Source organism: Eschrichtius robustus, chromosome 15, assembly GCF_028021215.1.
Source record: "Eschrichtius robustus isolate mEscRob2 chromosome 15, mEscRob2.pri, whole genome shotgun sequence".
NCBI classification, from domain to species: domain Eukaryota; kingdom Metazoa; phylum Chordata; class Mammalia; order Artiodactyla; family Eschrichtiidae; genus Eschrichtius; species Eschrichtius robustus.
Genome location: NC_090838.1, coordinates 64,395,674 through 64,422,911, shown reverse-complemented (window position 1 = coordinate 64,422,911; position 27,238 = coordinate 64,395,674). Strand labels below are relative to the sequence as shown.

The window sequence follows — 27,238 nt, the reverse complement described above, 5'->3', positions numbered from 1 at the left end:
CAATAGTTGATAAAAATATTCCTCTGGATTGTACAAGAAGGGAGACAGGGACCACTGATAGGACCGGGTGTTTGATATTAATCAGACTTGGCTTCTTTCTTTCCTGCTTCATCAGAGGCTGGCCTCTCCTCATTTTTATTTTCTCCGTTTTCTGCAGGTAAGTCTTCTTTAGTCTCTTGGTGAGCCACTTCAGCCTGTTTTCCCCTTGCTCCCTTTTCCCCTTTGTTTGCACTTTTTTGCCTGAAGATTTATCCTTTCCTTCCACCTTTTTGGCTTCGTTTCCACTTTTGCAGAAGCTGTTTTAGCTAACAACATCGCTGATCTCCTCTTGGGCTCCTCCTTCTCTGCCCCCTCGGCAGAGCTGACCTTCCTCTTGGGCACCTTGGCAGCGGGGCGGGCGCGTGCTGGGTGCCTGCGGGCCACAGCATGCCACGAATCTTCGCGAAGCTGGGTTGCCTGGCCGTGATGCCAAAATCTTGGCTTTCTGTGCAACAATGCCGAAAAGAAATACGGAGACGGAGTTTTGGAGGAAGGAGAAAAAGTAGCTTTATTCTTTGCTAGGCAAAAGGGGGAACACAGCAGGCTAGAGTCTCAAGAACTGTGCCCCCCCCACCCCCCCATAGGGAAAGGTTTTTATAGGTTGGGGCTCGTGGTCTGGGGTAGGTGATAAGGCTCAGAGTAATTAAGGTCTTGCATTTCTTTTCTTCTGCAAATTCATGGCCAAAGCTGGCGTCATCAGCAACCGGGTCTGGTGTCCCTGAAGTTATCAGCTGTGACCTTCTTTCTGAAATGAAGAGTGCTGCAAGGGTGTGTAGGAGAAGAAATGCCAGGTGCAAAGGGTAATTCATATGGGGTCAGAGAGTAATTAGCTTTGCTAAGGACAAGTCTAGCTACACGTGTTTATGAGTAGTAACAGCTAAAGAATAACCAAGATTGCTTAACACTTTCAGGCCTGGTTATGCTGTTTCCCCAACCTGTTCATTGTTTACTTATTTTCCTTGTTTATCCAAAAAGAAAAGTCTCATTTCTATTTTTTACTGCAACAAATACCCCACTGCTAGTTCACTCCCTTCACATCAATGAAGGAAGGGAAATGGGCCTTGCGTTCTTGTCTGGCTGAGGACAAACTTCAGTTTTGCTCCATTTGACAAGCACCAGCTGTCCAGCCCAGGGGCCCATCTATCTCCTACTTCAGCCGCTGCCACTCCTGCCACCCATGTTTTCTTTTTTTTTAATTAAAAAATGCCAAAGTCCATTACGTAAATTTGCATAATAAGGGCATGAGAATGCCTGAATCCCCATATGATGGATAATACTGAATAGCAGCAAATTTTAATTTTTTCCTCAAGCTACCTGACGAAAGATGGTTTACTAGTATTGTTTTAATTAACAGCTTAGCACTCAAAAGCGTAGCCACCCTCTGGGGGAGCCCTTTGAGCAACGCAAAGGAATCCTCGGGATCCTCTCTGTGCTGTCTACCCTCTGCCTGCAGAGGTCGCTGGCCACCGCTTGCCTCTCTCCTGTGGTCCTAATCGGCTTCCCGTGTACAGTGCGCACGCGCATATTTCGCTCCAGGTGTCCAGCTTTGTGCCTGATCGAAGGCTTCTCGGCTGCGCTCAGCGCGCAGTATTTAACCCGGACTGGTCTTCGGGAAAGCGTAGCGTGTTCCGTCGACCCAGAGCGCCTCTGGGCCTCAGCGGCTAGAGGACCTGGGACGGGCCTACAGGGGTCGGGCGGCACGGCGGGCAGCCCATGCGGGCGGGGCGGGCCCCCGCTAGGGCTTGGGCGTCGGTCGCCGGTGGGGCCCGGAGCCGGGCGTGGAGCCCCTGACAGGACAGGTATGGAGGCGGCGACCCTGGAAACTGCCTCCTCCCCCACCGTGTTCGCGAGGCTCCTGGCTGTGCTCTGGGGGCTCGGCGCTCGCCTGGGGCGCGGCCGGGAGCCGGGTGTGCGGGGCGGGGCGGGGGTCGGCAGGGGTGGGCCGCGGCGGGGGTGGGCGCCCCCTGGGTCTGGGCTGGTCTGACCCACCTGAGCTCTTCAGCCTGCGGTGTGGTGTTCTCCCGGGGTCGAGTGACTGCGTCTCCGAATTCCTCCAGAACTGCAAGTGTTCCACTCCTTTCCTGGGAGCATCCAAGGCACCCCTGAACCCATTCCAAGCTACAGGTTTCCTGTGGGGCACACGGTTGAGAAGTTGTGTCAAACAGAAAAACAAACAAAAAACAAAGCGGACTCGAGGTGGGGGTCTGGATATGCGTTTGGTGTGTCAGTCTCCCATTCCTGGCCTCCGCCTTAACTGGCAGGCTCACCCTTGAGCAGTCATCTTGAGCATCCCCACAACTAAATCACACAGATGACGAACTCCGCTATTTTTAAGAGGCGGTGATTTAGAAACTTATCCTCACTTATTACAGTGTGGAGAGCAGCAAGCCCATCTTGACCACTTACTAATCCAGTATGCTTAAGGTACTGAGAGTCAAGGAGCTATGAGGTGGAGATTGAAGATCTTTAGCTAATGTACGGGCGAAGCCCAAGGTCCGGGGATGTTAGCGATAGTAGTTAAGGATAACTTTTTTTTCCAAGACATTTTGTGCTCAAATATGTTCAGAAATTTCATGGTTAAAGTTTTCTCTACTACAGAATATTTTGGAACTTTCAGTATGCTAATGATATTTTTATCACGAATTTCCCAGTGGAAGTATAGTATGGAGAGTTTCCCAAATTTGAACGGAAAATACTGTTTTTCTTGGGTGTTACCTCTGTTTAACATATGAAACAGTTTGGGAAATGGAGTTCCAGAATTAGAAACTCAGGGTTTGGAAGGGGCAGATGTAGGTCAGTGCTTTTTGAACTTTAATGATGCATACACAAAATCTGTTAAAGTACAGATTTTGGCTAGTTCTGTATTTTTAACAAGTTCCCAGGTGATGCGGATGCTGCCGGTCCATGGACCACACACACTTCGAGTAGCAAGGGTTTTCACTGGATTGAAAGAGACCGTGTTCTGTTCCCTGCTCTCCAGAGCAAGCTGTGCTGCCTTGAATGATCACTTCCCCTGTCCAGACCTATAAAATAGGAGACTGGACTAGAAGATCTCTCAGGTTTCCTTCAGACCTAAAATGTTGTGACTCTAGTCCGGTTACCCTTGTGATAGTTGAATTACGTCTAAAATATCCTTGCCCTATGGCCAGTTTGGGCTTGAACATTTCTAGTAATGGGGAATTTACTGCATGTAAGGCATCCCATTTCATCGTGGGATAGCTCAATAAGGAAGTTTTTCATATTGCTAAAATACGTCTCTATAACTTCCATCCTGTTGGTCCTAGGTTATCTCTTAGAATCAAACAGAAAAAAAAGTATAATCCCTCTTTAAAAGATGACTCTTGGGAATTCCCTGGCGGTCCAGTGGTTAGAACTTGGTGCTTTCACTGCCAGGCCCTGGGTTCAATCCCTGGTCAGGGAACTAAGATCCCACAAGCTGCGTGGCATGGCGGAAAAAAAAAAAAAAAAAAAGACTCTTAAAGTGTTAGATGACAGTGGTTCTACCAAGTTTTCCCCAAACTGAATTATTCTTTATTCTTCCATGACATTGTTTCAAATCCCTGTCGCTTAAATTTAGTCCTTCTGTGTGGAGTGTAGTGGGGCTGTAGCTGGACTTCGAAGGTTGGGTGGGGCTTGCAAAACTAGGGAAAGCATCCTAAGCAGCTGACAGTGGTCCAGAGATGACACTGCATATGTCAGATCCAGAATTGTTTGTTTCAAGTAAGAAATGGTATGTCAGTGAAAGATTTTGGGCAAAGCAATGTTTTAGAGTGTGTAGTTGTCTTACTGTGGTGTATAATGTGGTTGGAAGTGGGGAAGGAGAGAGGCAGGGAGCCAGATATGCTTCACATATCAGTAAAGAGGACTTAGATTGATGATAATAGTAATGCCTTCTGTTTATGTATAACATTTTACAGATTACAGAACCTTTTCACAGACAACCTTTCCTGTGAGGTAGGCAGAGCAGCTGTTACCCAGTTTTATAGATGAGGCACCAAAGAGAGTAAATGATTTGCCTTAATTCTCAAAGCTGTTACATGGCAGACCAAAGTGATGACAGTGGTAATGGAGGAGAAAGGAAGAATGCAGGAGGCAATACTGAGGAAGAATTGATAAGTTGGGCCTGAATGAACATGAGGGTACAAAGGAAAAGAAGTTGTTAGGGAGGAGTCAAAATAGTTTGGAAAAATCATAGTACATGATCGACAACTGCCATAGGTTGTACTTGCTCAGATCTATCATTGTTAGTGGCTGTTTGGAGTTATACGTCGGGAGGGATTGTGGTAGAGGATTCCTAGGTTGTTTAGCCTGTCTGTTGGTACTGGGTGGTGTGTGGGCCTTGGGTTAGCTGTCCCATACCAAGGGAATTGAGAAGTGGATCCTCAGTGTCCCTTGAGAAGGAAATGCTGAGCAATTGACTGATTCAAATCTATCTTAGGGTCCTTGCCATCCAGGAGTCTCTGAATTTTGTTTTATATAATTTTTCTTTTGAAGTTCCAGCTAATATTAGCTGTACTTGGCTGATGGACAAATTGGCTATCCAGTCTTACCTCCCCATGCTCCCACATATCCACTGAGGGTTTCACTGAAGCAGAGACTGGACCCTTGTCACTCCCGAAGCCACGCTAAAGCTATTTTCCCAGAAGATCTGCACTTCCCCTAGAGCCTAGAGCTCTCTCTCTCTCTCTCTCTCCCTCTCTCCCGCTCTCTCTCTCTCTCTCTCTCTCTCTCTCTCTCCCTCTCTCCCTCTCTCCCTCTCTCCCCCTCTCCCCCCCTCCCCCTCCCCTCCCCTCCCCCTCCCCCCTCGTCCTTTTACCCTGGAAGCATATGAGGTTGAGATTTATTGTCACTACCAAATTCCATAGGACCTGGAGCTGTCCCTGCACTTTTAGTTTCTTAGGCTCCTATCTGGTGAGGAAAGAGCTACATCTCTTGGGGTGTATGTGTGCCTGACTGTTGTACTTCCCCCATGGTGTCTCTGGGAAACCTGTCAGAACCAACTTATATCCCTAGAGCCTGGTGTTGGTATAGGCTTCTATTCAACATTGAGTGTCTTCTGTGTTCAGTGCTTAGGATACTGAGATGAATAAAAATTCTGTGCCCTGGAGGAATTCACGATGGGTTAAGGGAGACGATATTGTAAGTAAAATGCGATCTTGTAATAGAGATATTTCCAAAGTGTTGTGTGAGGGCAGAGGAGGGAATGACTAGCTCCACAGGGAGACATCAGGGGAATATTCAGGAAAGAGGTGATAAGTAGTTGAGCCTTGAAGATGAAGAGAGAGACTTGGTGACGTTTGCAACGTTTGCAGAGGCATAAGATAGGTAGATCCAAGTGGCTGGAATCTAAGAGAACTTTGAGATCAAAGGAGAGGTGGTTGATGAGATTAGATTCATAATGAGGCCAGGTTTTTAATGGCCTGTAGTTTTGTTCTAAGATTCAATTTTGTGGGAGGAAAGCCACTGGAGGTTTTTAGGCAGGGAGGTGATGTGGTTATATTTTGGAAAGCTAATTGTGGAAATAGACTGAAAGGGGAGAATCTGGATCCAGAACATCAGGAGACTTTTGTAGTAACCTGGGTTTGGCTTCAGGCTGAATTAAGGATTAGTGGGGATGGGAAGGAGGGGATAAATCGGAGATTGTAGAGACAGAGTTCACCTGACGTAATGACTAATTAATTGGTTGTTGAGAACAAGAGAGAGAGGGAGTTGTTGAGGATGACTCAGTTTTCTATTTTGGATTGATGGTGGTACCAGTAGTAAAGGGGGAGTATAGACAAGGAACATTTGCTGGGGGAAGCTTCTGTGTGTTTTGGGTCATGTTGAATTTGGGCGTCTGTGGCGCTTAGCAGATAGGTGGAAATGTGGGTCTGGAGTTCAGAAGAGAGTCTGTGTCTAGGGGTGGTAGATGTAAGTGGTAGTTGATGCTGTTGGAAAGGATGAGCCTAGCCATGCTTATAGAAGGCTGAAGATAACAGAGGAGATGACAAGGATTGGTGGGCAAGGTGAGAGAGAATGGTGTCCAGGGAGCTACAGAGGAAGAAGTTGCAGGAAGAGAATCAGCAGCCTCTGTTGCTACAGCGAGGTCAAGTAGGATGCGCTTGGAAAATGTACTTTGAGATTGGGCAGTTAGGAGATTGTGGTCACCAGGGCTCTTTTATTTTTTTAGTGTGAGCAGCTGGTTGGGAGCCAGGTGGATTGAAGAGTGGATGGGAAATGAGGATAGGGGGATGTACTCCCTTTGAGTAGTTTGGGAAGGAAGGAAGGAAGGAAGATGGTGGCAGCTTGTGGAGGAGTAGCAGAGACTAGAGACAGATTTTCCTAGAAGTCTTGAGCATGGGTTATCTGATGATGTGTAAGAGCCAGTAGAGAGGTTGCATTTGAAGGCACAAAGGAAATGATGATTGCAGAGGAGGGTGGAGGGTTGTCTCTGAAAAGGAGACATCATTTCTTTTGAAGAGGAATGACAGAAGAAAGGAAAAGAATGTAGGAAGAAAGAGGCAATGATGGATACACCTAAATTTGCAAAGGAATTCTTATCTAATCGGTTCAGTTTCCTTTCTCAGCAAGGTTATCTGCTGAGGGATGGGGGTCCTGGTGTGGGCTCGGATAGGAACAGGGACTTGAGAGTGGTAAGGGAAACTTGAAACTGTCCAGAGAGGAAAGGGAAAGAGAGCAGAGTTGAGATATGCTCCAAGAACATTGAGTACCCTCCGAACTTGAATCCTGCAATGTAGGCCTCTCTTTCCTCTTCTTCATAATAATTATGGCTGACTTTTATTGAGTGCTTCATACCAGGCACTCTTCTAAGTGCTTTTCAGGCATTCTCATGTGATTCTGACAACAACCCTGTTAGAAAGGTATTGTTAGTATCTATGTTTTACAGAAGGAGAAATTGAGGCATGGAGTATTACTTACACTTAGTAGAACTTATGTCTGATGAATCTCTTACCTCTGCAGAAATGGCATTCCTTCCTTGAGGCATCAGAGAAAGGCAGAAATTTAATTCCAACTCCTAGTTTCTGGTCCTTGAGGGGCTGGAGTTTAGGGCTGCTAAGGTGGGCCAGTCTGTGGGTATGATAGTGGCCTGGGTGAGCAGGGTGGTGGGGTCAGTGTTGCTGTTGTGTTTTTACAACTACATACAGAATTCTGAAATCCTTGTGTGATTTCCCAGCAACCTGACTAGAAAGACAAGTGACTGACAATGATTTGTTAGGTACTGCAGGCTAAGACCGTGTCAATTGAGATGGTGAATAAGAAAAGAGATCTTGTCTCAATCAGCCAGAAAAAGAATTTTTACTGCCAGTTATGGGACTAGGCAGACCTATGTATGACCTTACGTAATAGCATAGATTATTAACACTCACCTTTGATGTTTTCCCCATTGGTGTGATAGATAGAATTTGTAGGTAAGGTGCACACCTGACTTGAGTGAAAGGGGAGAATGATGAGATGGCATGGGTGGAAGAGAAATGGGCTTACCTTTTCCTGCTGCAGCCACTGGAGCATCATTTCTGTGTCCTTCCTCTTGATGTTGCCATGGATACGCCTTTGCGTGGTGACTTGAGGAGATTGATTTCCATTATGATCAGATGATGACGTGGATTTAAAAAGAGAAAGGACAGAATGCTCTGCTTCTGGGGAGTGGCCGGTGAGCTGCCCAAAAGGCAGAGCCCAGCACAGCCGAGGTGGCTGTGGCTTTGTTGGCTGCTTTGGCTTTTGCTGAAGTTGTGAAATGGTGCATCTCTCTCTTTAGAGCGCAGGCTCAGGGTTCCCTGTCTGCAGGGTCCTAGTGCCAGGGACTTGCTGGTTGATCATGGGGAGAAAGCAGCAGGAACTTAGAGCAGGCTATTAAGTAGGACTGCTGCTAGCTCTGGGAGGGTTGCAATTCTTTTTCTTTTCAAAGAACATTTATTTATTTATTTATTTATTGGCTGCTTTGGATCTTTGTTGCTGCCCGTGGGCTTTCTCTAGTTGCAGCGAGTGGGGGCTACTGTTCGTTGTGCGGGCTTCTCATTGCGGTGGCTTCTCGTTGCGGAGCACAGGCTCTAGGCGTGCAGGCTTCAGTAGTTGTGGCAACGGGCTTAGTTGCTCCGCGGCATGTGGGATCTTCCCAGACCAGGGATCGAACCCGTGTCCCCAGCGTTGGCAGGCGGATTCTTAACCACTGCGCCACCAGGGAAGTCCTGGCTTGCAATTCTTGAGTACCAGGCTGCACTCAAGTGCTTGTTGCCTTCCTGCAGAAGCGCCTTCACTGAGGATAAGTGAGGCATATTGTGTAGCTTTCCTTCCTGGCTCTTGGAGGTCTGGGCCCTTTAGAGGTGGGCCTGGTAGTCACTGGGTATTCCTAGGGGAGGGGGATATCCTGGGAGGGGGTAGACCTGTATTCAGTTTGGGAGTGGGCTACAGAAATTTCTGGGGATAATGAAGAGCTGGAGAGGTAAAAAAAAAAAGTCTATTTAGGGTCTAGGTCTTATCTGTGTGACATCTGCAAGGCAGATACTGGAGTAGGACCTAGGAACAGAGGGCTCTGTTTATCTTCTTTCTGGGTTCCTGTGCATATCTGGAATCCGGCCTTCCAAGCTTCCAGTACCTGAGCTTCTATTCCCCTCTCCTTTCCTGACTCCTGAGGGACTTATATCCACACATATCCCTCCCCTACTAGTGCTTTTAGAGATGTACAACTTCACCCTGGTTATAAGAAAATCTGTATCTTGCTGATTACCTTTATGTTTCATTTTATCTCTTTGCAACCAAATCGAAATACCCCGTGCCTAATGCAGTTCAGTTCAAGTGTGTGGACCCTGCTGTCAGACTGCCTGGATTTCAAGCCTCTACAAGTGGGATCAGAGAAAGCAAACAGTTGGGTTAGCCCAGGATCAAGGTTTGGTAAGGTGAGACAAGAGGAGGTCAGGGGCGTAAAGGATGCTGTGGTACCAGTAAAAGCAAGGTAGAAATGGTGCAGTCTGGGTGCCAAAGAGGCTTTTCCTCCTTACTAGTTCCTCCTTAATTCCTAATAATCCACTTCTTTTCCTCTCATTTCTGAAATGTTCTCCGAGACCACTGGTAATCTATTTATCAGACACAGATTTCTTTCCCTCGTCTCTTTCCATTTTCCTAGACTTTTCAGCAGTATTTAATATCATTGGGGAGGAAAATGGATTAGAAATCCAGGGAGTATCTGTCTTCTGGCTGAGGTAGCATGTAACTCAGAGTTGTCCTGTGTGACATGGGGTGGGGCCCAATGGTGCTGTTGAAGGATCACCTACCTGTACAGCTAGTCAAATGTGCCCCCCTTCCTACTCACATGTGCCCCGCTGGCTATGAGACTTAGGTGAGTTGTTTGACTTCTGAGACTCAATTCTGTCACCTGTAGAATGGAAATAGTGGAATCCGTGTTGTCTGCATCACAGGTTCGTTTTGGAAGGAGATCGTGAAATACACGTGTTAGTGGTCACAGTTAAATTTGCCTCTGAGAAGGCCCTATGACTTATTTTCTCTCTCTTAACATGTTCAGTTTCCCGTCCCAATTCTGTTGTTACCAATCATCGTTCTCCCATTATACCTGCTTGAAAACTCCCAAGTTTATTCATTCCTTTACTTATCCATGCATTCATTCATCCATCCATTTATTCATGCGAGGTTTGAGTTCCTACCGTGTGCACTTGTCATTGATGTACCCTCTCAGTAATGATGAAGACAATATCTACGATTTGTTGAACACACATTCTGTGCTCAGCACTGTACTAAATGCTTTACTTCAGTCTTATTTAATCCTCACAACATCCCTGTGAGGTAGGTATTATTTCCCTCTTTTTACAGTTGAGGTAACCAGGGCTCTGAAAATATCTTACCCAGAGTCATACACATGAGGAAATAGGAGAACCAAAGCTGTACCCAGGTCTGTCCATCTCCAGAGCCCATACAGGCCTGCTGCTTCTTTCCCCATGTCTGATCTATCATAGGGCCTTCTCGGGGCTTTTTTGTACTGTCTCTGAATTGGTCCATTTCCTCTTCCCTCTCTTTTTCTCTCATGAGCCTGGCTCAGACCCCCTCACCCCTTGCTCATTACTGCCATAGCCTCCTTGCTGTTTTCCCTGTCTTTATCAAGTTGCTCTTGCCTCCACTCCATTCTGCTCTCTGCCACCTGTTTGATCTTCCTAAAATAGTTTTCATTATACCAGTCTCCTGCTCAGGAAGAGACTGGCTTCCTGTTGTTATTGGATCCAATTCATCTATCTCTATGTGATGTTAAATTCCCTGACTATCCATATTTACCTTCTAATACATCTCAATATCAGTGTTAATTCATTCAATAAATATTTGACTTCATGAGCTAAGAGTGATGGGATCATAAAGAGGAAAAGTTGAGGAGTCTGCTTTAAAAGGCTTATAGTTTGATAGGAGAACTCATCCAGAATTCACTAATTCAGCCAAGCTAGTCATCTTTAACTTTCCCTAGTCAAGCAAAATTATTTCTGTCTCTACTCATACTGTACTCACAAATTACAATGTTTGTAGGCTTTTCCTCTCCACACATCCAAACAAAAACCTCATGATTCAAGGGATAATCAAGTATCCCTTTTCTTTTTAGCTTACCTTTTTCCTCTCTGTAATTCCTTGTAATATTTATCATCTAGACATTTTATTTTAATACCTATACAGCTTCTGTATTTTTTTTACAGAGCACTTTTATGTGCTTTATCTTATTTGAGCATTAATGTAGATATGGCAGGTGATAGTCCCATTTTATAGAAGAAACAGCATCTAAGAAGTTAGGTGACTATATACACTTGTGTGGCTAGTGAGCTGTGATGTTGTTGTTGGATGTGCGCTCTTTTGAATCTTTGAAGGTAGTGTGGTCCAGAGGAAGAGCACGGCTTTGGAAGCCTAGAAATATGTGTGGTATCAATGAGGAGAGTAAAAAGTGCAGAGGGTTCTGGTTCAGGCTTTGGTTCCAGTTACGGCTCCACTCCTTGTCTTCTGTGTGACTTCAGGGAAGTTGCTCAGTTCTCTAAGCCCTGTTTCCTTGTCAGCATTGTTCCTGGCTTGCCTCTTATGGGGTTACTTTGATGTCCAAATATGATGATAACTAAGTTATTAGCTAACTTTGTTGAGTACTTACTAAATACCAGGCAATGTCCTAAGTGTTTTACATGGATTATCTCAGCTAATCCTCACAACAGCTCTCACACATGTTCTTTGTTCCCAATTGACAGATGAGGAAGTCGAGGCACAGAGATGTTAAGTAACTGGACCAAGTTTATGTAGCTACCAAGTGTTGAAGCCAGGGATTGAATGTAAGCAGCCTGAGTCTAGAACCAGTATTCTTAACCATGGTACTATACAATTGTTTTTTAAGGTGTTCTGTAGACTGTAAAGTGTTCTGAACATGCAGAAGTCCAGGCCGCAAGGAGCTGCATGGCCCTGCCCACCTGTGTAATGGTGAATAGGGAAAAGAGGGGGCAACGTGGAGATTTTGCAGAGGAGGAGAGAAATGGTTTCCTAGGGGGTCTGGCCAGGATTGGAGATGTGGAGAGGTGTTTGGGGGCCATATATCTGGCTGTTGGCTATCATTCTCCTATTAGGCTATCTGGCCTGCCTTAGAAAGAGGGTGGAATGGAGGAAGACCCTGTTCAGCCAGTGAAGCCCAGTGCAGACAAGACAGGTATCCCTCGGGCCAGGGGATCTACAGCCACACGGTACCCGTTAGAGCCATAGATCAGACCCCAGGACAACCTTGTTAGCTACTTAGGGGCAGGGACTGTTGGTTTCTAGCCCATTAGATGGATAAATGAATGAAGTGGTTACATAGCCCTCTTGAGACCTCTCACTAGAATGCATAATCTTATTAAACATTTTAAATTATAAAAGTAATATGGTTATTAAAGAAATTTTGTGAAATATAGAAAACAAACCATCTCATTGTTTCTCTTAAGGAGATGAGATGCCTAGGAGGCAAGGCCAAGAGAACAGGGGACAGGTGGCCGAGGTGGACTGGGCACTGCCCCCACTTGTAGGGGGCAAGTGGGACTCTGTTTCTGACCACCACCCTTACTAATCCGTTTGAACCTGATACTCTTAGGGTTCAGAGCCTGGCCCTTTATAACAACTAGAAGGGAGGAAGAATGACCATGGCATCCTTTGCCAGTGTTGAAGGAGCTGGGGTACTTGACTTGCTTTGGTGTGTGTGTGTGTGTGTGTGTGTGTGTGTGTGTGTGTGTGTGTGTGTGTGTGTGTGTGTGTGTGTGTGTGAAGTTGCCTCCATTGCTGCCCTTCCTTTGCTGTGTATTGGGCAGGGGGCCTGGCTGCTCTGGCCCAGGGTGAGATTGAAATTCAGACCCTAATCACGTGGGTTTGGACCTGACTCCAGAGTTTAGAAAGGGGAGGGAGGAGGAAGAGCACTAGAAAGGGGGAGGAGAGACCCTTACTTTGGCTGTGTGAATGTGTCACTTGATGCTTGTGGGTCTGCTGAGGCCTCACATCCTGGGGGTGGGAAAGGTGGCAGTGACGGTGAGGGGGTGCAGATTAGGAGGATCAGCAGGGCTGTGCTCCCAGCCGTAGGACAGTGTACTCTAGAGGTGAGTGTTGAGGGTCTTTGGCGTGGGCCTAGTCCCTTACACTCTGTCCCTCTTGACAGGCCCAGGTGAAGCAAGGGGGCACTAGGACCCAGAGGCTAGCTCGATTCCTGACAAGTCTAGAGCAGCACTAGCGCAGGGTGAGACTCATCAGCTGGCAAGCAGGATTCGGTGTCTCTGGGTTCAGGAATCCTCCAGCAGCAGAGGGGACTTGCTCCTCAGCCCCCATCTCTGTCCCCACCTGTACCCCAGTAGGCCACCCAGGGAGGTCCATGGACTGGGGAGGGCCACGCCTGCTGGCTTCTGTGTTTGTCCATGAGGGCCTGGAGCCCTGACCCTCCTGCCTAGGTTTCTGCCTTTTCTCTCTGTCTTTGGCCAGCTGGGGGAGGGGGTAGAGGCCGGGTGAGCAGCATGGCCCAGAGCAAGAGGCACGTGTACAGCCGGGTAAGTGGCCCTGGTCTGGGATGGCCACGGGAGGGCTTCTGGAGAAGGCCTTGGGTGGCTGTGGACATTGCTGTGGGGGGTGGGGAGACAGGCGGGAGCTAGGCTGGGGCCACTCGCGGCCCTGACCGTGTGGGACTGCACAGGCTTCCCTTCCCAGAGTTGGGCCCTCTCTGGGTACTGGTGAGGCCTGACCTTTGACTCCAAGTGGACCTCAGGCCAGAGGCTCCTGAGGGGGCCAGACTATCTTGGGGATTACAAATGGGGTTGGTGGGTTGGAATGGCCTTTCAGTGAAGTCTTTCTTTAGAGCTGCTTTGTTGTTTGTCACTCGCTTTCTTGCTCTTCTGACTGAGATTGAATCTGTAGCCACTGCTGTGTCCACCTGATTCTGAGAGGCTTATTAGGGTTAGGAGTTTGGAGAGCGTCTCTGAGTTTGGGGCCAGCCCTGATGTTCCTGTCAGTTCCTTTTATTGTCAGGTCCGTGAGAGCCACTCGCCTGTCCCAGGTATGATTTGGCCTCTCGGAGCCCCTGGGAACGGTATCCTCACCTTCTTGGATGAGCTCTTTGGGGAAGAGGGTTAGGGAGTCACTGGCCCTGGCAGAGCTCTCTTAGGAAGCCAAGTGGGGGCATCAGAAGGGAGCCCTGTGGAATCTTCAAGGCCATGCTGTCACTTCTTCATGCTTCCTTCTCTGTTTGTTGCAAGGCCCCTGGTTCACAGAGCTGCTATTGCTAAAAATGGCTTAGGTGTGATTTTCTTCTAAGCCATGGGCCTATTTGGAACCTAATTTCATGTTGTCCTGTCATCACGGGTATGTCAGAAGCTGAGAGCTTCCCAAGGACAATGTTTAGTCTATTCCCTTGCCTTGTCCATTATCACCATGGATAGGGTGATAAGCCATCCAGTTGAACCCCTGGGCAGAGTCTGGGGGACAGATGCGGGACAGATCTGAGGTACCCGATTTACCTGGCCTTTATTTTTCTTTTTATAGCGACATAGCATGAGTGAAGGATCTCCAGAACTTGTGGGTAGAGAGTTGATAGAACAGGGCTCAGGCCAGGAAGAAGGGAGTAAATCATTGGATGGGCTTGGTGAGGCATCTAGGAGTGTGCTGGTGGGGGTGGGGGAAGTCAGGTCAGGAAGGAGTGGTAGTGACTTAGGGCTGGAAGGAGGCACAGCTGTGTGCCCTCAGGGAGGACAGGCAGCAGTAGGGAGGGAACAGGATTCTGGGGGGTCACTCACTGACTCACCTGTCTGCCCAGCTCAGGCTTTTGAGTCAGGCACTGGGTTGTGGGGAGCCTGGTCTAAACTGAGTTATTTGTTTGAGCTTCATTCCCCTCCTAGGGGGCAGTGCTCCTTGAGAAAGCAGCCGTGTGGGGTGACATTCACAGATCTAGCAATGAATTCTGATTTATTAAATTTAAATATAATCTCTTAAAAATTATGGCAGATTCCAGAGGCGTTTGGAGAAGTTTTAGAACACAGCACTGACATTTTTCAAAAGGGAATTTGGTGGTGGGGGGGACACTTTACCTTGAGAATGGGGTTCAGGGAAGTGACTTTTGATCCTTTTTCAGGCCGGGATCCTAATTGGGGCCTTTCTTATATATTAAGATGACACCGTTGACCTGAGGCTTTTAACTATGTTTGCATGTGTCTTTCAGACTCCCAGCGGCAACAGAATGAGTGCGGAGGCAAGTGCCCGGCCTCTGCGAGTGGGCTCCCGCGTGGAGGTGATTGGAAAAGGCTACCGTGGCACTGTGGCCTATGTTGGAGCCACATTATTTGCCACTGGCAAATGGGTAGGTGTGATCCTGGATGAAGCAAAAGGCAAGAATGATGGAACCGTCCAAGGCAGGAAGTACTTCACTTGTGACGAAGGGCATGGCATCTTTGTGCGCCAATCCCAGGTACTCACCTCCTGCTTCTGTGTGTGTGTGTGTGTGTGTGTGTGTGTGTGTACATGCTCTGTTGCATGTGCGGCTGGTGTGTTGGTGCTCCCTTTTCCTGGGCATGAGCATAAGTCTCTGGTTGGTAGAGTGGGAGGTAATGGGGGAGGGAAGATTAAGAGCTATCCTTAAGGAAGCTGCCCTGTACCCCAGGTTTGCTTAAGGCCTGGGGAAGGGCCCATATTACATCCAGCCTTGATCTAGCTATATTGAGTCTATTCTGTGGCCTCAGATCCAGGTATTTGAAGATGGAGCAGATACTACTTCCCCAGAGACACCTGATTCTTCTGCCTCAAAGGTCCTCAGAAGAGGTAACAACCACCCACTTAAGTTGCCTCCTCACATCCAGGAGTCCCCAGGACTTCTCCCCAGAACAAGGGGCCACAGTGGATCCTGAGAGTTTCCATCACCACCATATTCCCTTGTTATATCTTGCCTAACCTGCCATGATGTTCTCTGCCTCTACCCCTCTACACAAACACACGCTTTGTTTCTGTTTGCATTCTACAGAGGGAACTGACTCAAATGCAAAGACCAGCAAACTGGTAAGTGGTTACGGGTGGGGGTGGGAGTAGTAGAGGGAAGAGGGAAAGGAGAAAGAGAGGAGGGAGACTCAATACCAGGCAGGTAGAAGCAATAGATGAGTAAACTGAGTTAGCCTTCCAGTCTCCATCCTCCCTGAGAAGGAAGCTTTCTGGGTATGAGTTGCTGCTTTAGGTGTAAGGGTGGTAGCAGGGAAAAAGCTATTAAGGCCCAGAAGTTCTGGATCAATTGGAACAGAGGCTGGGGGTGAAAGGGAGGACAGGTCTGACCCCAGTAGTGTTGTTGCCAACTTCCTACCTGTTGGTATCCAAGGCTGCCAACATCTGATGGGTGTAGGGTAGGGGTAAGGTAAGAACTGGAGAAAGAAGGTGCTTTCTTTTTCACAAGTGAATGGAGAGGAGCTGGACCCTCTGCCACCTGTTTTAGGCTGTATGCGGAGGGCCTGCTGGAGCCTCCCTCCGCTGCTCTGCGCAGGGTGTGTGAGGTGGGGCTCCAGACTCTCCAGCTCCTCTGGGTCAGGGTGTGGACCTCCTGGAAGCTGATCCTTAAGGGAGCCCTCATCTCACTTACCCTGGATTTGACAGTGACCTGGCTCCCCCCATACCTGGGTATGCCTGAGTTGGTCTTAATACCTACACCCAAGATATCTGGCCAGCTAGCACAGTGTGATGTTTAACTCTGTTCTCTAACTCTGCCCTTTCCTACTCCTCATGCAGCGGGGCCTGAAGCCTAAGAAGGTGGTGTGTTTACTATTTGTGCCTGGGTGGGTGAGGGCCATGAGCCCCCTCCCCAGCTGTCCTGCATGTCCTTGGGCTGCATGCATGTGTGTGTGACCTTGGGGCTGGGATGGCCAGAGGAAATGGCAGCCTTGGCTTTCAGAGTTCCTTTTAGGGGTGCAATGACATCAGGCTCAGGTAGTACTCGTTAGGGATGATCCTCACCCCTTCCCACACCCCTGCCCATCGCCTCAGGACATCTAGTCAGAGACTCCAAGCATTTGACTGTAAACAGTAGCAGCATGGACTAGAGCATTTACTGGGTTACAGTGGATTCTCACTTAGCCTCATCTTGGGGGCAGTGGGAGGAGAGACTGGGGATCTGGAGGTGAGGGAAGTACCAAGTGAGGTGGTTAGGTAAGGAGGTGGGAGGTCAGGGAACAGAGCACAGGAAGAACAGTCCTGAGTTGAAAAGCCTGTGTTGTTCCTGGCTCTGGGTGGGTGCTGCCATGAATGCCCACCCTCACTGTGCTCTGTCAGTCTTTCACTGCCTCTTCCTTCCTCTGGTGGTGTGCCTGAGGCCCACCTCCCACACCTCCCACACCCCTGAAACTCTTTTAGTCTTAAATTGCTGCCATGACCACTTCCTCACACCAGCCCATGCCTTGGGGCTATGCCCAAGCTGTCTCCGACCTGCATGTGCCTGTCAGACCTGTATGTGCTGTGCTGTATGTATTATTCTGTGATTTCCTTGTCACCAGCCTGTTTCAGGCCCTTCTGACCTTGCATGGAGAGCTACTAGATTGGGGCAGTGGAGGGGAAGAGTAAAACATCTTTTTTTTGACTTCTTGGTGGTGGTGGGTCCTCACTTTGGAGTTTTGCCTTGGAAGAGACAACATGATGGTACTTGCTTTGGAGTCCTGGCTTGGGAAGGAATGGGGATATAAAAAGGAAAATAATTCTCAGAAGGATGCTGGACCCATTCCAGACACTTGGCTTCTTCCCTTGATTATTGGCTCCGGGTTGGGGTTCCCATCTCACATCAGACCCCTGAATAGAGAAGAGGATGGACCTGCAGTCTGATATCTATGGAGGAGTTCTGGCCGCAGTCTGACTTGACCCTGAGAGGGACCTGAGCCGTGCCCAAATCTTGGGGTTTTGGCGGTTGCCTAGGGAAATGTGGCAAAGCCTAGCCTAGGCTGCCTGTGCTGGGATATAGCACCTTCTTGGCTCATGATGCAGAGTGTCAGTCAAGTAGTCAAGTCCTCCCCTAGGTCTTCCTCTCCAGTGCTTCTCTCACAGCACATCACTTAGCCCAGGGAACAGGGAGCTAGCACCAGAACAAAAGAAGGAACTTTGAAGAGGAGGGTGGAAGAGAGAACCCAGATGTCTCTGCCGAGTGCCCAGTCCTTTCTGGAAGCCCTTTAGAGACAGGTTTTAACCTGACTACAACAAGGGTAGAGTTGGGAGAGGAGCCAAACACTGTCATTAGAGCTGCTGCAGCCCAGATGGAATGTTCCCCAGGTTTCTTAGTGTGCCCTGCAGAGCTGATGCAGCAGGAGTGCTGTGGGTACATGTGCCTGATGAGCCACCATGAGGGTATTGTCCGTGTGTATGAGACAGAAGTAGAGCTGATGGGGTTGTGGACAGAGGGGAGTATGAGTATGAGAGAGGCCTGATGAAGCAGTGAGGCCCTGTGTCTCTGTGCAGTGATACCCTGGTCCCAGAGAGGTCATCCCAGAAATGGGATGGCCCCTAGCCCAATTTCTTGGAGCAAATTCTTGGGGCTGGGGGAGAGGGAAGGAGAGGGAGGAGCCAGAACCTGTTCTTTGGAGGAGGAAGTAGGGCGGGTTCAGCAGAGGACTTTGTCCAATCATGAGGAGGAGGAGGAGCCATCAGAGCCTGGTGGTTGCTAGGTGACTGAGGAGCAGTGTCTCCACCCCTAGTGGAGCAGAGGAGGGTGGGTGCATGACGTCAGGTGGAGCTGCTGCTGCGGCCACTGAGGCTGCCATCAGCCTAAGCTGGCGAACTAGGCCGGGTACCTCTCCGGTGCCTGCCGGAGCCTGGCTGTCCCCACTGTGCACCTGTGGGGGCTTCTGCATCTGAGCTGTAGCCATTTGCCAGCTGGGAAGCTGCCGGTCTGGGAAGCTGAGGCTGCATTGTTGGGATTTGATGCACTAATCTCCTGTCTCCGCCGCCTTTTCCTCTGTTCGGTCTCTTTCCCCCCACCCTCCCTCCCTCCATCTGTCCTTCCTCTGTGTTTGTCCATCTTCCTCTGTCCTTCCTTCTCTCCTCTCCTGGCTTTCTTTGGTTTTCTGCAATGATGAGACAGGCACCGACAGCCCGAAAGGTACTCTTGCTTGCTCTGGTCCTGCTGCTGGGTTGCCAGCGTGATGGTGGCGGCAGGCTGCTGGGGTGGGGGTGGGGGTGGGGGCTGATTGACTTCCTCTGTCTACCTGGTTGGGGGAAGAGGATGGTGATGAAAGTGGGGGGCAGGGAGAGGTGTGTGTCACTGCCATGCCCCACACCCTGGGCATTTGCTCCCTGGACTGCCTGCTTTTGGCTTTGAATCTGTGTTCTGGGCCTTGTACCCAGTGGCCTCACAGGCTTGGGCTTCAGGCAGCTTTTGCTGCAAACTGGCTCTGGATGCATTTCCTATGAGAGAATCTTGGGAAGCAGGTCCAGATGTCTTTGTGCCTCTAGCAGGCCTACCTCACCCAGCCTTTGCTAGAATGACTCTTGGTTGTAATACCAGCATCCCTGCCCCACTGGGGTTTGTGTCAGGGGTCTTTCCCTAGAATAGTTTTTGATACACAGCTATGGAGGCTTAGCCCAGGGTAGTAGAGGTGGGCGTTGGTCTCCTTGGGAGACCTAGAAGCAGGGCCCAGGCCAAATCTTGCCTTTGCCAGAACTATGAGACACTGGGTATCAGGAACATTATTTGGGAGTTGGAGTTAATCATCTGTATCACTTTGCAGTAACCTCAGGGGTTTCTGGATTTGGTTTAGGGCAGTAGTTTCCCTATGCTGCTGCCCACCCTCCCCCTCTTTTCTTGCAGCTGGGTGGGGTTACTTTGCTGAGCTCTGGGCTTCTGGCTCATGCAGTATTCATGGTCCTGACACCTGAGCCCTCTGCCCTGGGGAAGGGAATTGCTACCGGAACTGGTCCTGGGGAAGGGGGTGGGGGTGGGGTATACAGTAGCGCTGTTCTGCCTTGGGGGCCTGATCTCCCTCTGCTGGGTTCATATCGCTCACTTCGGGCTCATATCATCATTCTTGTCACATGGTATTTCTAGGGAGTCCTCTGTGGAGTCTAGCACTTGAAGGAAGGGGCTGACCTGGGAAAGTCCTTGGGAGTGGTGGATGGGCGGGGCTCTGGGCTAGAGTGGGAGAGGTTGTTGCAGAAGGACTGGTCTTCTCTACCAGCTGCTGTGTTTGGTCTCCTGTGGTTCAGCCTAGGAGACAGGGACTTCCAGGATTTCCAGGGTGTCTGAAGGGGTGAGGTCTGCAAGGGTAGGACAAAAGTGGGAGAAGGAACTAACGGGAAATAGGAGTTCTGAGTTCCTGGAGTAGGAACGAGGTGATTCACTGGATGAAGGGGATGGGATGGGGATGGGGGAGGAGTGGTGGGACCGCTAACCGTAGCCTCATTTCTGTTGCTTCTGCTCTCATTGCTGTCCCTTTTGCTGTCTTTCTGCCATTATCCTTCCTTTCCTGACTACTTCTCCTCTGGCTCCTGTTGCCTGTCCAGACTACAACTCGGCGGCCCAAGGTGAGGAAAAACAGGCCTCTGTACAAGCTACTGCTGAGTGTACACACACTCATTTTAGGCATGTGCATGTATGTGGGCATGTGTATGAGCAAGTATAAGTTGGTAACAGTGTATCCTGGGTTCTCTTAAGGGGAGTGAGGGGACTGAGGGTAATGACAGGCCCCTCCGGGGAAAGTGACTTCCGGCTCTTAGGAGGGTGTCTGAGCCAGTAGCTTGAGTGCAGAAGAGAGACGAGAGTGGTTGTGGTTAATCAAGGTAGGCTTTCTTGAAGAAGGGCATTTAGACCAGCTTTTGGGTGTGCGTGTGTGTGTTGGGGAGGAGGGGCGGGGATTGGAAGAAAGGTGAAAAAGAACTTGGCAGTGTAAATGTCAGGAGTTATGGAGGTGGGTGTATCTGTGAAAGGCTTTGGGCATGTGGTCTCTGAGTGTCAGCCCATCGGGAGAGCTTCAGGGCTCAGCACTGCAGGGAGGAGCACTGGGCAGGCCTGTCTGCTCCAGGGCCTCAGCTCCACAGGGGCCTGGGTAGTGTCATCTGATGAGAGCCCCTCTGTCTTGGAGGGAGGGAGGTGACAGATGGGTTGGCTGTACTGACCTTGTTTCAGAGGGGAACCAAGGATTACAACTTTCACCCTGGCTCTTTTACCTGCAGGGTACCCTGCAGTAGATCAAGGGAAGGAGAATCAGCTTGATTTAAAGAGCTGGGGGGCCTAGTACCCCCACTTTTAGCCCAGCCTTCTCTGGGAACATGAAAGTTAGAGATCAATCTGTTCTTTTTCTCTGGGAATGACACTGAGGCACTTTTTCCCTCTGGAGGAGGAGGGCCCAGGCCCAGAGCAACAATGGGATTGGGAGTATTAAGAAATTGCTAGAATGATCACAAGTGGGTCACAAAAGGAATGGTCTGGGGAGTAAGGGATTCTGCTCTAAGGGGTTAGTGCCAGAGCTTGGAGGAATGTGGGGTCAGTGCCAAGGGAGGAGTATTGTAATCTTATGTCTTTTTCCATCCCTTGCTCTCCTGCCATCCTCTCACCCCCACCCTGCCCTGGTCCTTTGTCACTATCTCTGACTGTGTCATTTTCGTTCTGCCCATCACTGTTTCTCTGTTCTCATTGTGCTTTGATACTCTCTGCCTTTTTCCTTTTCTGTCACTTCCCTCACCATATTCTCATATTCCGTCTTACTCTCTTTCACCACCCCTCCCTGTCCCCTACACTTTTTCTGGTCTGCCCCTACCCTGTCTGAATAGCCCACCCGCCCAGCCAGCACTGGGGTAGCTGGGGCCAGTAGTTCCCTGGGCCCCTCTGGCTCAGCATCAGCAGGTGAGCTGAGCAGCAGTGAGCCCAGCACCCCAGCTCAGACTCCGCTGGCGGCACCCATCATCCCCACGCCAGCCCTCACCTCTCCTGGAGCAGCCCCACCGCTTCCTTCCCCGTCTAAGGTAAGGTCTGGGGTTGGAGTGAAGAAGAACCAAGACACGAAGGGGCCTATGACCCCTGGCAGGGTCTTCGAAGTTTCCCAGGGTTGGGGGAGACCCAGAACTTGGATTAGAAGCGTGGGGGACACAGCATATAGGTATCCCATCACTGACTAAGCTACCTTATACTCTCCGCCCTTCCACACTTTCCCCTTATGTATCAGGCTCTTCTCAGATGTTTGTATGCCACTTGCTTTGGCCCTGGGCCTGGAATGATGTCTGCACACATTCCTGTCCTTTCCACTCCAGCTCAGTCTTGATGGGGAAAACGGGGGAGGCTGTGCATAGACTGAAGGGTCTCTCCTTTGCAGGAGGAGGAGGGGCTGAGGGCCCAAGTGCGGGACCTGGAGGAGAAACTGGAGACCCTGCGACTGAAACGTGCAGAAGACAAGGCAAAGCTAAAAGAGCTGGAGAAACACAAGATTCAGCTGGAGCAGGTGCAGGAATGGAAAAGCAAAATGCAGGAGCAGCAGGCAGACCTGCAGCGGCGCCTCAAAGAGGCTCGGAAGGTGGGACTTGGGATGAAGAGGGTGTCTGGGGAGGCACGGGGCCCAAGGAAGTGTACTGGAAGCTGAAACTGGAGCCTGGAATGTCCTGTGAGAAAGGGTGCATGAGGCAGCTCTGTGCTTGTACCCCAACCAACCTCCACTCCTCTTCAGGAAGCCAAGGAGGCACTAGAGGCAAAGGAACGCTACATGGAGGAGATGGCTGACACTGCTGATGCCATCGAGATGGCCACTCTGGATAAGGAGATGGCTGAAGAGCGGGCTGAGTCCCTACAGCAAGAGGTGGAGGCGCTGAAGGAGCGTGTGGACGAGCTCACCACTGACTTGGAGATCCTCAAGGCTGAGATTGAAGAGAAGGGTAAGGGACCAGGAGCTGCTGGAGGCCAAATGGTGGGGTTGGAACTTTGTCTGAAAGTATTAATGGTTTTCCCCAGGCTCAGATGGCGCTGCATCCAGTTACCAGCTCAAGCAGCTTGAGGAGCAGAACGCCCGCCTAAAGGATGCCCTAGTGAGGTAGGGTCCTCTCGCTGCGGGGCTCACTCTCCTGCCTCCAAATGTGTTAGAGCGCCCACCACCCGGTGACTCTGACACACTCTGCTCTCTTCTCTCTCCCCATTTTCCCACAGAATGCGGGATCTTTCTTCCTCCGAGAAGCAGGAGCACGTGAAACTCCAGAAGCTCATGGAAAAGAAGAACCAGGAGCTGGAAGTTGTGAGGCAACAGCGGGAGCGTCTGCAGGAGGAGCTGAGCCAGGCAGAGAGCACCATTGATGAGCTCAAGGAGCAGGTCTGGGGAGCCCAGCGCCTTGCCCAGAGCACCTCCACTGACTCGCTTTTTGGTGCCTTCTGTTTCTAGGCACCTTTCAGCCCTTCTCCTTGTTCCCTCTCTGTAACACAGGTGGATGCTGCTCTGGGTGCTGAGGAGATGGTGGAGATGCTGACAGACCGGAACCTGAATCTGGAAGAGAAAGTGCGGGAATTGAGAGAAACCGTGGGGGACTTGGTAAGAGAAGAGCAGACTCTGACTTATGACCCTGATGGAGGGTTTTGGAAGTGACTTGCTGAGAGAAGGGCTGACATGTGATCCCTGACCTTTGAGTAGGAGGCGTGGTGAGTGAACCCACCCTGGCCTGCTACCCTGACTCTGACTTTCCTTTGCCTCAACTCCCCTGTGGCCTCCCAGGAAGCAATGAATGAAATGAACGATGAGCTGCAGGAGAATGCACGTGAGACAGAACTGGAGCTGCGGGAGCAGCTGGATATGGCGGGTGCACGGGTGCGAGAGGCCCAGAAGCGTGTGGAGGCAGCCCAGGAGACAGTTGCAGACTATCAGCAGACCATCAAGAAGTATCGCCAGCTGACCGCCCACCTGCAGGTGCCTGCATACCTGCTACTCTCTGCCCACCATCTCCCCAGGGCTCCCTGAGGACCCAGCTGTGCCTCATTGTCCGTCCCTGTTCCCAGGATGTGAACCGGGAACTGACAAACCAGCAGGAAGCATCTGTGGAGAGGCAGCAGCAGCCACCACCAGAGACTTTTGACTTCAAAATCAAGTTTGCTGAGACTAAGGCCCATGCCAAGGTCAGGAAAGTGGGTGGGTCGCAGAGGACTGAGTGTTGGGTACCCCAGCCTGGGTGTGGCGGTGGGCTGATCTGGTGTGGGGTTCTGGGCTTCAGCTTCCTGGATGGGGGGGTGCTTTGTGTGGTGGTTTGGAAGACTCCTGGCCTGGGCCTGTCCTAGAAGTGGGGGATGTGGTGGAGCACAGCATGGTGGTTATGAGGCTCTCTGCAGCCTGGCTGAGAGCCCACCTCCCTGTCCACCTCACAGGCAATTGAGATGGAATTGAGGCAGATGGAGGTGGCACAGGCCAACCGGCACATGTCCCTGCTGACAGCCTTCATGCCTGACAGCTTCCTTCGGCCAGGTGGGGACCACGACTGCGTCCTGGTGCTGCTGCTCATGCCTCGTCTCATTTGCAAGGTATGGTCTATCAGTCACGTGCCCAGCAGGAATCTGTTGAACTTGCTGTGAACCAGGCATTGAGGATGCCACGTGAAGGTAACAGTCATTGTCCCTGCTCACAGAGTTTATGACGTAGTGGAGGAACACAGTCAACAAAGTCACAGATGGGTGTATATTACAGACGGCATGTTGTGAAGGGGAGGTAGCGTTTTTGAGAGAGCACGGTCGGAGAGCTGATTTAGATAGAGGGATGTCACCGAAGGCATGACATTTGAGGTGAGACTTAGAAGATGACTAGGAGTTAGTGGGGAGGTAATTGTCAGGATAGCATTCTAGGTAGAAAGGTAGCAGGAGCAGTAGCTTTAAGGTGGGAAAGAGCTTGGTCCCACTGGTCCTGCCACCCTTTCATCCCCACATCCCAAATCTTCATAACCACCAGTAATCACATCATTACCCCTTGCCCATGTGATAGTCCCTGCCCATCTAAGAGCTGTTTCTGCTTTCTCCCCCATGTATCCATGCCCCCTACATAGTTGCTCAGCTCTCTATATTCCTGAGTCTGTGTTCTCCATCCTCTGCTCTGAGCCCCAGGTCTCTGGTGCTTCTTCCCACAGGCAGAGCTAATCCGGAAGCAGGCCCAGGAGAAGTTTGAACTAAGTGAGAACTGTTCAGAGCGGCCAGGACTTCGAGGAGCTGTGGGGGAGCAGCTCAGCTTTGCTGCTGGGCTGGTGTATTCGCTGAGTTTGCTGCAGGCCACACTCCACCGTTATGAGCAGTAAGTAACCCCTGACCTCTACTCCAGGGCCCCGGGTCCGAGATTGGCTGGAACTGAGATTGCCTGGTAGACCCTGGCCTCACAGGGCCCTTCTCTGGTCTCTAGTGCCCTCTCTCAGTGCAGTGTGGATGTGTATAAGAAGGTGGGCAGCCTCTACCCTGAAATGAGTGCCCATGAACGCTCCTTGGATTTTCTCATTGAGCTGCTGCACAAGGATCAGCTGGACGAGACTGTCAACGTAGAGCCTCTCACCAAAGCCATCAAGTACTACCAGGTCTGGGGCGAGAATTCAGCCTTGGCACAGGAGGGAGGGAGGGTTTCTTCTGCTGGAGGCTGTTGCAGTGTAGCCAAGGTTGTATGTCCCAGGCTGATGGCTTGAGGCTCGTAGATGGACTCACCTTAGGATGCAGCTCCTTGAGGGTTTTGGATGCTCTCATACCTCTGGAGCCCCGTGATGACAGGGTCAAATTGCAGTTTGGGAAGAATTCTCCATTCTTCCAAGGCCTAAAGACTGTCTGTTTCTTTGCCATCCCTCCTCAGCATCTGTACAGCATCCACCTCTCTGAACAACCGGAGGACAGTACCATACAGCTGGCTGACCACATTAAGGTGAGGTATCTGGGCCAGTGGTTGAGCCCCTTATAGAGATCAGAAATGGAAGACATCAGATCACACCCTCAAGGGGTGTCACATAAGACTGGAACAGGGTCACTAAGGCCAGATCAGGGAAGCCAGAGGACCCACTTATGGATGGGGGCCAGCTGAGGGCGGAGACTTCTTAGAGATGGTGATGGGGCAGAAGGACTCCTGTTGGGGGCTGACAATGACCTGCTTCTGTCCTCACAGTTCACCCAGAGTGCCCTGGACTGCATGAGTGTGGAGGTGGGACGGCTGCGGGCCTTCTTGCAGGTGAGAGCACAACTAGATCTATTTGAGCTCCTCTTCCTTTTTAGTCCCCACCTCCCCACCCCAGCCCTAATGCTGACTTGGCTCTCCATCTGTTTCCTATTCCCTGAGTAGGGTGGGCAGGAGGCTTCAGATATTGCCCTCCTGCTCCGGGACCTGGAAACTTCATGCAGTGATATCCGCCAGTTCTGCAAGAAGATCCGGAGGCGAATGCCAGGGACAGATGCTCCTGGGATCCCAGCTGCACTGGCCTTTGGACCACAGGTTTGGGCTGTGAAGGGGGACAGGAAGGAAGCCAAGTAGAACCAGGAGGGGCCCGGCATGTCAAGGATCTGGATATGGTCAGGGGACAAGAATGGTTTTGAGGTAGCTGGGAGCTGTGGTGCTGGGCCCAGAGTGGGCTCCTGACTCTGGCCTGTTGCACAGGTATCCGACACACTCCTAGACTGCAGGAAACACCTGACGTGGGTGGTGGCTGTGCTGCAGGAGGTGGCCGCTGCTGCTGCCCAGCTCATTGCCCCACTGGCAGAGAATGAAGGCCTGCCTGTGGCTGCCCTGGAGGAGCTGGCTTTCAAAGCAGGGGAGCAGGTGAGCTGGGATGGCTGGGCAGAAGGTGGTGATGGGGGAGTCAGGTGGCCAGTGTGGGGTTTTCACTACTGCCCTTGGCACCTGCAGATCTACGGGACCCCCTCCAGCAGCCCCTATGAGTGTCTGCGCCAGTCATGCAACATCTTGATCAGTACCATGAACAAGTTGGCCACAGCCATGCAGGAGGGAGAGTATGATGCAGAACGGCCCCCTAGCAAGGTGAGTGGGGTAGCTCCTTGGAGGGGCTCCAGGGGCCTGGAGGAGCAGGACTTGGAGAGCTGCTGCTAATTGTGGGAGGGAGGGCTGGGCAGCAGCAGGAAGGAATCTGGGGAGCACCATCCTGCTTAGAAGGCAAGGAGAAGATTTTCCCTTTGGATCTCTGAAAGGAGTGCCTTGACCTCCTCTCCCTATCCCTGCCCTCTGCCTCCTGTCCCTACCCTTAGCCTCCCCCAGTTGAGCTGCGGGCTGCAGCCCTTCGTGCAGAGATCACAGATGCTGAAGGCCTGGGCTTGAAGCTTGAAGATCGAGAGACAGTTATCAAGGAGTTGAAGAAGTCACTCAAGATCAAGGTGAGGATAGGGAAGGCTCTGGATCTGGGGGGCCAGGAAATAGCATGGGGCACAGGGAAGCAGTGAGTGTTGGTGATCATAACTGAGGGGGGCTGGGGGTTGAGTGGGGAGAAGTGGCACCTGTGATCAGTGGGAGTTCTCTTGGGCCCTCAGGAAGCTTTCTATCTCATGGTCTATCCCAGGTCTCTGGGGGGCCATGGGAGGGTGTAAGGGAACTAGACGCTCTCTGCCCTCATCCAGGGGGAAGAGCTCAGTGAGGCCAATGTGCGGCTGAGCCTCCTGGAGAAGAAGCTGGACAGTGCAGCCAAGGATGCAGATGAGCGCATCGAGAAAGTCCAGACTCGGCTGGAGGAGACCCAGGCGCTGCTGCGGAAGAAAGAGAAGTCAGGCACCTTCCCAGGCCCCTGCTCACTCCACCCCTCC

At 50.7% G+C, this 27,238-nt stretch overlaps 1 protein-coding gene and 1 pseudogene across 7 annotated transcripts in view; one reads left to right on the top strand and one right to left on the bottom strand.

Annotated features, from left to right (window-relative positions):
- Positions 1–77: 77 nt before the first annotated feature.
- On the bottom strand, positions 78–1,754 carry LOC137778115 (non-histone chromosomal protein HMG-14 pseudogene; annotated as a pseudogene).
- Positions 1,655–27,238, top strand: part of DCTN1 (dynactin subunit 1) — a 30,179-nt gene continuing 4,595 nt past the window's right edge. For 2 of the 7 annotated variants that reach the window (XM_068565189.1, XM_068565186.1), the window contains exons 1-24: positions 1,656–1,838; positions 14,723–14,968; positions 15,240–15,318; positions 15,518–15,552; positions 18,599–18,616; positions 20,017–20,037; positions 21,283–21,474; positions 21,822–22,019; positions 22,170–22,374; positions 22,451–22,529; positions 22,643–22,802; positions 22,914–23,018; positions 23,199–23,390; positions 23,480–23,596; positions 23,843–23,995; positions 24,592–24,752; positions 24,858–25,026; positions 25,293–25,361; positions 25,599–25,661; positions 25,773–25,922; positions 26,085–26,246; positions 26,334–26,465; positions 26,690–26,815; positions 27,056–27,198. In XM_068565189.1, the coding sequence (XP_068421290.1) occupies positions 14,741–14,968; positions 15,240–15,318; positions 15,518–15,552; positions 18,599–18,616; positions 20,017–20,037; positions 21,283–21,474; positions 21,822–22,019; positions 22,170–22,374; positions 22,451–22,529; positions 22,643–22,802; positions 22,914–23,018; positions 23,199–23,390; positions 23,480–23,596; positions 23,843–23,995; positions 24,592–24,752; positions 24,858–25,026; positions 25,293–25,361; positions 25,599–25,661; positions 25,773–25,922; positions 26,085–26,246; positions 26,334–26,465; positions 26,690–26,815; positions 27,056–27,198 (2,957 nt within the window). In that variant the 5' untranslated portion in view covers positions 1,656–1,838; positions 14,723–14,740. Of the gene's footprint in view, positions 1,839–14,722; positions 14,969–15,239; positions 15,319–15,517; positions 15,553–18,586; positions 18,617–20,016; positions 20,038–21,282; positions 21,475–21,821; positions 22,020–22,169; positions 22,375–22,450; positions 22,530–22,642; positions 22,803–22,913; positions 23,019–23,198; positions 23,391–23,479; positions 23,597–23,842; positions 23,996–24,591; positions 24,753–24,857; positions 25,027–25,292; positions 25,362–25,598; positions 25,662–25,772; positions 25,923–26,084; positions 26,247–26,333; positions 26,466–26,689; positions 26,816–27,055; positions 27,199–27,238 lie in introns of those variants that run through there. The other 5 variants (XM_068565185.1, XM_068565187.1, XM_068565188.1 and 2 more) reach the window with 5 other exon arrangements.